This window comes from Oncorhynchus nerka, linkage group LG16 (genome assembly GCF_034236695.1).
Source record: "Oncorhynchus nerka isolate Pitt River linkage group LG16, Oner_Uvic_2.0, whole genome shotgun sequence".
Lineage (NCBI taxonomy): Eukaryota > Metazoa > Chordata > Actinopteri > Salmoniformes > Salmonidae > Oncorhynchus > Oncorhynchus nerka.
Genome location: NC_088411.1, coordinates 5738899 through 5751144, shown reverse-complemented (window position 1 = coordinate 5751144; position 12246 = coordinate 5738899). Strand labels below are relative to the sequence as shown.

At 42.8% G+C, this 12246-nt stretch overlaps 1 protein-coding gene across 3 annotated transcripts in view; it reads right to left on the bottom strand.

The window, feature by feature from the left end:
* Positions 1–1006: 1006 nt before the first annotated feature.
* The window catches only part of LOC115127545 (eukaryotic translation initiation factor 3 subunit C), a 35784-nt gene continuing 24544 nt past the window's right edge, over positions 1007–12246 (bottom strand). Inside the window, exons 17-27 of one of the 3 annotated variants that reach the window (XM_029657158.2) lie at positions 11892–12063; positions 8375–8534; positions 8016–8081; positions 7101–7188; positions 6782–6947; positions 5193–5237; positions 3287–3331; positions 3032–3079; positions 2405–2443; positions 1886–1924; positions 1007–1567 (exon numbers count right to left, since the gene is read on the bottom strand). In XM_029657158.2, coding sequence (XP_029513018.1) covers positions 1362–1567; positions 1886–1924; positions 2405–2443; positions 3032–3079; positions 3287–3331; positions 5193–5237; positions 6782–6947; positions 7101–7188; positions 8016–8081; positions 8375–8534; positions 11892–12063 — 1074 coding nt within the window. In that variant the 3' untranslated portion in view covers positions 1007–1361. The remainder of the gene's footprint in view (positions 1568–1885; positions 1925–2404; positions 2444–3031; positions 3080–3286; positions 3332–5192; positions 5238–6781; positions 6948–7100; positions 7189–8015; positions 8082–8374; positions 8535–11891; positions 12064–12246) is intronic. The other 2 variants (XM_029657159.2, XM_065002368.1) reach the window with 2 other exon arrangements.

Below are 12246 nucleotides of genomic sequence, written 5' to 3'. Positions count from 1 at the left end.
AGCTGTTCCGGGCGACTGATCACGCTCTCCATAGTCGATGTAAGACCTTAAAAACAGGTCAACATTCACAAGGCCGCAGGGCCAGACGGATTACCAGGATGTATTCTCCAGGCATGATCTGACCAACTGGCAAGAGTCTTCACTGACATTTTCAACCTCTCGTCTGAATCTGTAAAAGAAACATGTTTCAAGCAGACCACCATAGTCCCTGTGGTGCGTAAATGACGAACGACCCGTAGCACTCACGTCTGTAGCCATGAAGTGCTTTTAAAGGCTGGTCGTGGCCCACAGCACCATTATTCCAGAAACTCCAGGCCCACTACAATTTGCATACCGCCCCAACAGATGCACTCTCTATTCAAGTTCCAGAGGACGTTGGGGGAAACCTTGCCTAGTCTGAATACCTTATTCAGAGGATTGTTTTTTATTAATGCATGCCAAACTTCAAAGTGTGGTAACATTTTGAAAACCAACTGAAAAGACAAATAGAATGGGGAAATTAATGTGTGCAGAAAAGATTAAAGCAGTGAAAGTGTACATACACTAGATGCTGTAGTCGTTACCATTACTTGACAATGTTTGTGTGTGTGTACATACACTAGATGCTGTAGTTACCATTACTTGACAATGTGTGTGTTTACATACACTAGATGCTGTAGTCGTTACCATTACTTGACAATGTTTGTGTGTGTGTATATACACTAGATGCTGTAGTCGTTACCATTACTTGATGTTTGTGTGTGTACATACACTAGATGCTGTAGTAACCATTACTTGACAATGTGTGTGTATACATACACTGTAATAGATGACTGTATATACACTAGATGCTGTAGTCGTTACCATTACTTGACAATGTGTGTGTATACATACACTAGATGCTGTAATAGTTACCATTACTTGACAATGTTTGTGTGTGTGTACATACACTAGATGCTGTAGTAGTTACCATTACTTGAATGTTTTTGATGTTACAATGGTCATAAAGAATCAGTCAAAGCGTGTATTCATTCAATAATGTTTATTTTGCAGGTTACAACTGAAAAGACGTCACTTGACACATCTGCCCCGACTACTGCCAAAAGAAAACCTGTCACACGGCAAATGCAGTAATCTTGTCAATACACTATTATTCAAAACTCAGTCGAAAAACCATTCACACTCGACAAAAAGAGTAGTCAATTATGATATTACACTACAAATTATTCAAAGATACGGAAGCTAACAGTTTAAGCTGGGAAAGCTGATTAATGTGGTACAAAGGGAGAATAGTGTAGTAGAGGTGCAATGTCAAGTGAAGTAACCCAAGATGATGTTTGGAATGAAGACTGGCTGGCTCTGTTAAACCAGGTTCCTCTGGCTCAGTAGTCTCTCCTATCCTGGTTCTGGTAGCCCCCTTTGTAGCCCCCCCTGTAGCCTCCCTGGTAGCCCCCGCCTCCCTGGTAGCCCCCACCTCCCTGGTAGCCCCCACCTCCCTGGTAGCCCCCACCTCCCTGGTAGCCCCCACCTCCCTGGTAGCCCCCCCTGTTCTGGCCCTGGTAGCCACCACCACCTCCTCTGTTTCCGTCTGTGGACCAAAAAAAATAACGATTCAGAGATTAAATTAGGAAAATGTGAACAGAACAGTGACAATAAAATGACCAGACAAAAATGAGCTGACAAGACATATCACAATATATGTGGGCTAATGCTAACAAGTTGTGCGAAGAACATAAGTGAAAGACTGCAAGATAGAATGGTGTTTGTGTGGGGGTTTAGAGTAGCCAAAAGGCTCAGGCATGGAGGGAGGATGAGAAGGGACTACAGGTCACAGACTGGCTTTAACAAAAAGCTAAAGTAAAATTTGGACATTTCTAGGATAAAGGTGACATAAATTCATAAGCACCTCGGTTGTAACCGCCCCTCTGTTGGTAACTGCCTCCATCTGAAACCAACCAGAAATGGTAAACATGTGCGAGGCATGTCCAGTATAACCTACAAATGACTTTTTTTGCATTGGTGCTCATGCAGTGGTTAGTCGTTTTTATTTCCATGCAGGGTTAAGGTACTTTTTCTTCCTTCTCATAAAAATAAGTTCTTACTGGGTTCAAATACATGTTAACTCTGTTTCAGAGATTTAGCTCATGCGATCCACAAATAAAAATATTTTTTTAGACCTACCTAAACATAGCCAATGCATCTTTTGTTTTTACCGTGGAATTAGTACACTTAAAAATGGTTGATTTTGACATTTTTATTCTATAGGCATGAAATCCCATTGGTTCTAGACTACTGGTAATAGTGCCAAGGCTCGGGCATAGCGGAATGAGAGAAAGGGGAGAGCCGCTTACTGAATGAAGGTGGCTTTTAGAATAAACAGAAGAAAGTGATAAGAAAATAGTGGTATAAAATGGTTGATAAGCACCTCGGTTGTAACCGCCCCTCTGTTGGTAACCACCTCCATCTGAAACCAACCAGAAACTGTAAGCACGAGCAAATCCACAATTCAATGTGGCCAATATCATTCACAACTTACTTGTGCACTTTTAGAACTACAGATATTTTCCTTTATAATGTCTATACATTTGTGTTCTTTAGGTGTTTGTAACTAGACCTTGCATGCGGGTTTAGGTCAAATATATATATATATAATAATCTCATGGCGAGAAGCCATTATTTGGTTCAATTACATGTTTCATAGTTTTAGTGAGAGTAATCCAAAGCTGAAATGTATTAAACACAAAAAAAACAGTACAGTAATGAATACATTGTGTTAGAAATGTTAACTTATGGCACCTAATGTTTCTGAAGAACTGCCTAAAGACAACCAATGCATATTATTGTGATGGTATACATGGAAATATTACACTTTAAAATGTAGACGTTAAAAATAGTTGTTGCCGCCACCTGGTGTCAAATCCTGATGTCTGATTATTCATAGAGGGGGACTGCAGCTCACTGATAGTGACTTTAAAAATAGCAGGATTCCCCCCCCTTTTTTAAAAAGACTTCCATTAGAAAATAAATGAGGTATAAATTGGGACATAAGCACCTCTGTTGTAACCTCCCTGCTTCGGTTGGTAGCCGCCTCTCTGACCATCTGAAAACACACAACAGTTTAGACACAGCTGTGACACATCTTGGGCATACACACACACACACACACAAAGGGGATAAAAAAACAACATTTGACTACATACATATACTATTTGTTTCTCACTCACATATACACTGAAATAAGACAAATACACAGTCGCTCTTCATAATATTCCGACAATCATGCATTTCAATCAGTTATTTCAAACACCTCGGTTGTAACCGCCTTGCTTCTGTTGGTAACTGCCTCTCTGGTCTGAAACCGTACAGTGAAAACAGTTTAGAAAACACACAGCTGTGGCATGCAATGAGCGTGGGTGTAGACAAACAATAAAAAAAATAATCATACAAAATATAGTGCCTTAACAAAGTATTCAGACCCCTTGACTTTTCCTAGAGTGTTACATTACAGCCTTATTTTAAAAGTATTTATTTTATTTTAATCTACACACAATATCATAATGACAATGCAGAAACTGAAATATATTTAGGTAAGTATTCAGACCCTTACTTCGTACTTTGCTGAAGCACCTTTGGCAGTGATTACAGCCTTGAGTCTTGGGTATGACGCGACAAGCTTGGCACACCTGTATTTGGGGAGTTTCTCCCATTCCTTTCTGCAGATCCTCAAGCTCTTTCAGGCACAGCTATTTTCAGGTCTCTCCAGATATGGTCGATCGGGTTCAAGTCCAGGCTCAGTCCACTCAAGGACATAGACTTGTCCCGAAGCCACTCCTGCGTTGTCTTGGCAGTGTGCTTCACCCCAGTCTGAGGAACTGAACAAGTTTCCATCAAGGATCTCCCAGTCCCTGCCGCTGAAAAGCATCCCAACAGCGTGATACTGCCACCACCATGCTTCACCGTAGGGATGGGGCCAGGTTTCCTCTAGACGTGACGCTTGGCATTCAGGCCAAAGAGTTCAATCTTGGTTTCATCAGAAACAGAGAATTTTGTTTCCCATGGTCTGAGAGACTTTAGGTGCATTTTGGCAAACTCCAAGCGGGCTGTCATGTGCCTTTTACTGAGGAGTGGCTTCTGTCTGGCTACTCTACCATAAAGGCCCGATTGGTGGAGTGCTACAGAGATGGGTGTCCTTCTGGAAGGTTCTCCTATCGCCACAGGAGAACTCTGGAGCTCTGTCAGTGACCAACGCGTTCTTGGCCACCTCCCTGACCAAGGCCCTTCTCCCCTGATTGCACAGTTTGGCTGGGCAGTCGGGCAGCCAGCTCTAGGAAGAGTCTGGGTGGTTCCAAAAGTCTTCCTTTAAGAATGATGGAGGCCACTGTGCTCTTCAATGCTGCAGAAATGTTTAAGTACCCTTCTCCAGATCTGTGCCTTGACACAATCCTGTCTTGGAGCCTGGATAATGTCCAATCTATTGAATTTACCACCAGATGGACTCCAATCAAGATGTAAAAACATCAAGGATGATCAATGGAAACAGGATACTGAACTTCGCGGCTCATAGCAAAGGGTCTGAATACTTACATAAATATGGTATTTCTGTTTATTATTTGAACATATGCAAACATTTCTAAAAAAAAACTGTTGTTCGCTTGGTCATTATGGAGTTCTAGTGTGTAAATTGACGAGGGGAGACAAATATTGAATCAATTTTAGAATAAGGCTGTAAAGTAACAAAATGTGGAAAAGGGGAAGGGGCCTAAATACTTTCTGAATGCACTGTAGGTATATTTTATTGTTCACACAAAACATGCCTCCAGGCGCACATGCACACCAATGTCTTTCACACTATCGTGCCAGCCATACTTGTATTGTGCTAGCTTAATATTTTATTTTCACATTCTCTCCAGCACCGTTCCAGGATTTATAGTGGATGTGTAACCAGGCCATCGCAATACAGCTTGGCCGTGCCCAGTACTGTGAAATAGGCGACACACTCAAACATCTTAACATATTCAATAAATCATGCATTATAATTAACTTTCAATATGGGGGGGGTGATAATTTAAACATTCAGGACAGCGGCTTCCTGCGATGCATCTACTGTAAGAAACATGCAGGTTGGCTAAGGATAATATTGTGGTCAGTGGTACGGAAACACACTCACTAAGGGTCTACGGCATACGCCCTGTTTGTTCAAGATTGGCACTTACCTCTGTTGTAACCACCCTGCTTCTGCTGGTAGCCACCTTTCTGATCTGTAACAGACACACACATACAGGACCCAACAAATCACTTACAGCCAGTGTTACTTGAGGTATCTGTGACCGTGAAACAGTCGCCAGTATCTGTGACCGTGTAATAATCACCAGTCTGCTAGTATCTGTGACCGTGTAATAATCACCAGTCTGCTAGTATCTGTGACCGTGTAATAATCACCAGTCTGCTAGTATCTGTGACCGTGTAATAATCACCAGTCTGCTAGTATCTGTGACCGTGTAATAATCACCAGTCTGCTAGTATCTGTGACCGTGTAATAATCACCAGTCTGCTAGTATCTGTGACCGTGTAATAATGACCAGTCTGCTAGGATCTGTGACCGTGTAATAATCACCAGTCTGCTAGGATCTGTGACCGTGTAATAATCACCAGTCTGCTAGGATCTGTGACCGTGTAATAATCACCAGTCTGCTAGGATCTGTGACCGTGTAATAGTCACCAGTCTGCCAGGATCTGTGACCGTGTAATAATCACCAGTCTGCCAGGATCTGTGACCGTGTAATAATCACCAGTCTGCCGGTATCTGTGACCGTGTAATAGTCACCAGTCTGCCAGGATCTGTGACCGTGTAATAATCACCAGTCTGCCGGTATCTGTGACCGTGTAATAGTCACCAGTCTGCCGGTATCTGTGACCGTGTAATAGTCACCAGTCTGCCGGTATCTGTGACCGTGTAATAGTCACCAGTCTGCCGGTATCTGTGACCGTGTAATAATCACCAGTCTGCTAGGATCTGTGACCGTGTAATAATCACCAGTCTGCCGGTATCTGTGACCGTGTAATAATCACCAGTCTGCCGGTATCTGTGACCGTGTAACAATCACCAGTCTGCCGGTATCTGTGACCGTGTAACAATCACCAGTCTGCCGGTATCTGTGACCGTGTAACAATCACCAGTCTGCCAGTATCTGTGACCGTGTAATAATTACCAGTCTGCCAGTATCTGTGACCGTGTAACAATCACCAGTCTGCCAGTATCTGTGACCGTGTAATAATCACCAGTCTGCCAGTATCTGTAAACGTGTAATAATCACCAGTCTGCCAGTATCTGTGACCGTGTAATAATCACCAGTCTGCCGGTATCTGTGACCGTGTAATAATCACCAGTCTGCTAGTATATGTGAGCCAACTACGAAATAGTGGATGTGTGCTTGACTAACACATACAATTTTGGAACATGTATTTGTCAAACAGTTCGTTCTCCATTTGTCCTACCCTTTTCCCCCCTTAACAGTGGTATCAAAAGACGAAGTGGAGTGCTACCATCCAAGCTTGAGAGGAAACTACTACGACTACGGGGGCGGGTTGGAGATGCCCAAGTCCTCTGATTGGCCAAGTCCTCTGATTGGCTTCAACTTCAGATGGTTGAGTCAAAAACAACGTGATAAAATATGCAAAAATAGGCTTCTAGTTGAGGTAGTTTTTCATACCAATGTACGTTGGCCTCAAAATGTGTGGATGATTTGCAAAATGCGTGCAGTTTGGCAGGTCTGCATGTATTCTATGGGGCAGCCCCACTAACCTCTGTTGAAGTAGCCACCATAGACGCCCTGCTTGAGGTCAAAGATGCGCTCATTGTTCTCGACCAGGCCACCCAGCTTCTCAGCCAGCTGCAGGGCCATGTTTTGCAGGGAGGTGGGCTCTGTGCGATGCATCACCACAGTCTGGGTGGGCTGGTCCAGGGACGCCTGTGTGAGGGGAGACATGATACACACAGGAGAAAGCCATTCAGACACAGACATGTTACACCTTCATACATCATATCATCTAGCTTCATTAAATCTGTGGGGCTGTACGATCTACACACAGCCCTTTGAGACCATTGATGCCGCAGGGTTTACCATGAGCTCCTCATTGATGATCATCTTGCTGATGATGCTGTGAACTGTGGGCAGCTCCAGCTCAAACATTTCATTCAGTGTCTCCATACTGAGACACAAAGAGGGGGAGGGGGGGGAAGAAATGTCAATTTTATTTATCCATTCTTTAACCAGGTAAGACAATTATATGATGAGGCACAGTAGATGTAGCCTGGTCCCATTTTGTGCTGTATAACCAATGGTAGCCTTGGAATCCCAGGCTACTCACAGTGTGAAAGCCTGGGGAAGTAACCTAAGCATGACTACTCCGAACGAGATTGTTAAACGGTGATGTCAACCATTGTCCTATTGTGGTTATGTACCCACAAAACATTGTGATGGACAATGCTAAATCGACCCTGTTGCTGCCCCCCATGAAATTAAAATAGTTTTATACAAAAACGCTTCTAAAAACGACAGTTGGGCTATAGCACGAAATCGAATGCAACTAGACAAATCATGAGGAAAGAATGTTGAAAGTCTGGGGAGAGGCTAAGTGAAGGCAATAGAAAGACCTTCTCTGATACTCCTTTCTGGTAGAGGGGCAGAACAGGTGTGTGTGTGGGGCGCACATGGAACAGTGACTGATGAGGAACGGGCTGTTTTACCGTAGTGAGCTAGATTACAGCCCTAAATCACTGTCTGTGAAATGTGAAGTTGGCCTGACTTAATAGTCAAGTGAAAGAGATGGGATTTTGGAAGGCTGGCTACATTGTAAACACTACGTCTATAGTAATCTCCATGGTCATTGCTGTCGGCAATACAACATAAACAGTTGGGGACCAGGCTACAGTAATTAAGAATATCCACTAAAATGTGGGGTTAGACTATACTAGGGTTAGACTAGGTGTAATCCGTAACTGGGAAACCACCTCTGACCGTTTGAAAAGTTATTACCTGATGGAGTCATAAACGCTGCTGTAGGTGAACAGGTACGTCCTCAGAGACTCCTCCTGGATCTTCCTGCAACCACAAACCACCAGGAAACGTTACAGGAATGTTACCTCTGAAGGCCGGGCTGCCGGAACGTTCGTTCAGTCATGAAATAACCAGTTACTGTGAGTAATAGTGTAAAACTTATTTTGTCTAAAGAAAGCTACTAAAAAGGTAGTGTTTAATTAGCCATTTGAAGATCTTGATTGAATTAATTCTATTAAACCATTCCAGGCCGCAATTGGTTGATACTGACCTCTGATCAAACAAGGGAGAGTTGAACAAGAGGGGTGTTGATGCAGACCTTATTTCAGAAAACTCACCGGACGAGCATCTCTCGTACACACTGGGTCTCAGGAAACAGATCCCACACCTTGCTGTTCATCTTCTCGTTGATGATGAACGAGTGGCAGGTGCGCCAGTCGCCCATCTTCATGGACTTGCTGGCCGCCACCACGTGCTCGCGCATGCTCTCTGGGGGTCCTGGAGGATGCACAGAAAGGGACGGATTTGTTTAGTGTCTGTGTCCATTGTGTCTGTACAGCTAATACAGACAAGTACCAATACAATCTTAGACCTTTAAGTTAATGCAGCCCGTTTTTATCTCAATATCAAATAATTTCTGGTTAACCATTAAATACCTCACTGAGATTCTGTTTATTACAATGGTCAAAAAAGATGGATAACAAAAGCTTAGAAAAATAGCAATTTCTCAAGCAAGAATTGTCAGAGAGAGTGGTCTGAGTGGGGAGGGGAAAACCAAAAACTAGTTATTGGCAGAGAGGTTTTAGAACGCTTTCTTATTGGTGTATTAACTCATTTAATTCCTGGGCATGTCAACGCAGTAAAACATAGAACCAGGACTACATGGAAATCTATTCCACATCAAGTAACTGAAGCAAGCAGTAAAATGAGATTTTAAAACACCGGGGACTGAAACAACAAACATTGGCACAGACACATGCATACACACACTATACACACACATGGACTTAGTACTGTAGATATGTGGTATTGGTGGAGTAGGGGCCTTCGGGCACACAGCATGTTGTGAAATCTGTGAATGTATTGTAGTGCTTTTAAAATTGTATAAGCTGACATTTTATTCTATATGCTTTAATAGTTAGAATAATATAATTGAACATAGCGGAATAAAATACAACATGTATTTTTCCCAGTCCGGAGCGAGTGTGCATATGAAGTGACCATGTTGAGCGTAAAAGAGATCATTTGAGGATCTATATGTCAGATTGAGTTATTTGGCTAAATTAGCTATGAATTGTGCAAAAAGGTTATGCTCACACATGTCATCCGTAGGTGCACCAGATTCAGCTGCCCCGCGTGCCCGTTGGGCAAAATGTTCAGATTTTTAACCACTTCATGCATCTGAAGACACAAACTCTGCCTTACTGGCGGACCCGGAGAGCAAATCAAGTGCACTATAGGCCTCCCACTGGCCAATCGGATGGCTCAGATTACCTGGTCTGCAGTAACATAGCAGGCGTGAAAGAAAGCTACAGCAAAGTTGATACTGCGAGATTCCAAAACCATGACTAGACACTCAACAAATACATCAGAGAGCTGTTGTTTATGAGTTCGTGTTTAAGTTCTTACTCAGCACTGTCAACACTTTTATAAGCCAAAAAATGCCCGTTCTTCCTTCTTCGCACTACAACCAGCACTGACTGAATGTGAAGGAAGTAGGACAGTATCGATAGGCTTGCGTTATTATTAGTGGCTTGGTCATAATATCGCAGAATATTTCACTTTCTGGGTTCATAGGAGTAACATGAACTTGTGCATGAGGCAGAAATAATGCAACTCTGGTTTCACCATCAGCTGAAAGACTGTGTCCCTCTGGTCAGTGTCAGCGGAGAAAAGGGAGAGCGGAGGGACGTTGAGGCGGACCTTCAATGCAGGCACCACTCGGGAGGCCCTCCCGGCCTGCATTTTAACTCAGAAAGTGATCTTGGGTTAAAAAGAAGGTTGGCGGCCACTGGGTTAGACCAATTATGTACCAAATACATCAGTCTGCAGTGCGTAATATGCGGTAGGTTATCTGTGTGTTGCATAACGGCACAATATTTTTAATTCGTTTTTTGGGGTGGGGGCTTTGGCTCATACAGACCAATGCATAAGCTCTGATATGCATATGGGTGTTCTACATTCAACCTTTAAATGCTTTGATTTATTCAATCCCTTAGAAAGCGCTGTCCATTTCACTGTGTTAGGCTTTGAAACATTCACAATGACCATGTTATCCACTCAGTTTCAACCGGTCAAACTTTCCTTCAAAATTGGTTATCACAGCGAGGTCAAAAAATGTAGCCTGACGGTGAGTTTTAAAAGCATCAAAACGTTTTGTTAAGTGTTTGATGTGACCTTCCATTGCATTTACATTGATGTCAGTGTGGTTAACTTCTTATGGCTGGGGAGCGGTATTCAGTAGCTTGGATGAATAAGTTGCCCAAACTAAACGGCCTCCTCCTCAGTCTCAGTTGCTAATATATGCATCTTATTATCAGCATTGGATAGAATACTCTGAAGTTTCCAAAACTGTCAAAATATTGTCTGTGAGTATAACAGAACTGATATTGCAGGCAAAACCCAGAGGAAAATCAAACCAGGAAGTGGATTCTATTTTGAAAACTCCATCAACCAGATTCCTTTCCCTATCGCTTCCTCAAGGTGTCAGTCTTTAGACATAGATTCAGGCTTTTATTTTGAAAAATGATCGAGAAAGATAACATTGCGTCATTGTATGGCTGGGTGCCAGCAGCGTTTTGCTTGGCGCAACAGAGTTTGGGCAGCCATTGCCTTTCCCTCTCCTACTGAAAAAGACAGTTGCGGTTAATATATTAGCGATTATATATTTTAAAAACAAACTGAGGATTGATTATAAAAAACGTTTGACATGTTTGTGAACATTACGGAAACTATTTGGAATTTGTCTGCGTTGTCGTGATCGCTCTTTCCTGTGGATTTCTGAAAATAACACGCCAAACAGGTATTTTGGATATAAAAATAATCTTTATGGAACAAAAGGAACATTTGTTGTGTAACTGGGAGTCTCGTGAATGAAAACATCCGAAGATCAAAGGTAAACAATTAATTTGATTGCTTTTCTGATTTGTGACCAAGCTACTTGATGCTTAATTTTTTGTAGAGCGATCGATAAACTTAAACTATTTGATTGCTTTCGCTGTAAAGCATATTTTCAAAATCTGACACAACAGGTGGATTAACAAAAGGGTAAGCTGTGTTTTGCTATATTGCACTTGTGATTTCATGAATATAAATATTTGTAGTAATATTATTTGAATGTGGCGCTATGCAATTCAGCGGTTGTTGATGACAATCATCCCGTTAACGGGATGGCAGTCATAAGAAGTTAAAGGGACAATAGAGCACCGAGTACCAGGTCGTTACCGAGTTGGGGACTACCAATGTCCAGAGTGCATAAGAGGAGATCACCGCGACTCAACGGTCATGTGAAATTTAACTGCGGTCATGAATGCCTGTGGCGGTAATACAGTCATCACAACATCTCAAAAAATCTCAGGATTACTGGATATTTGAGGCCAATCAGAATAAAACAGCCTTTTTTGCCCATCTTAAGTCCTGTGTCTCTTTCTGAGGCATGAGTTACTTGTCCCCACCCACCCTTTGGTCCTAAACTCGGCGGTGTTCATTACGGCACGCAACGGAAAACATTCTAAAACCAAAATGAGTGTCTTTTTGGAAAGGTCCAGGTAGTCCCTGTCCATTTCAGTCTGTTTTCTTCCATTTGGTGCCTAATGAACACAACCCTGCTTCGTCACCACAGTCTACTGTACGTACCGAGAAGGGGCTGCCTCTCGCCCACCCTCAGCTGGTGGTGGAACTGCTTGCTGATCATCCTGCGGCGGGCATCAAACTCATGGGCTGCCATGTAGGGAATCTCCAGCAGCATGGCAGACACCAGGTACACGCACTCCAGCAGCTCCAGGTTGATGTGCATGTGGAAAGGCACCTGGAACAAGATGGACAACAACGTCACGTTGTAAACCAACCCCAGTCAGTGTAGTGTATCAGTGTAATACTGTAAAATAGTCAAAACAGGCTCCAGTATATCATCCTGAAAATCTTTATTTAATCTTTCCAAAGGCTTTACAGCTGGGAACCTACGCGGTCGGGTTTTACCTAGCCCACATGC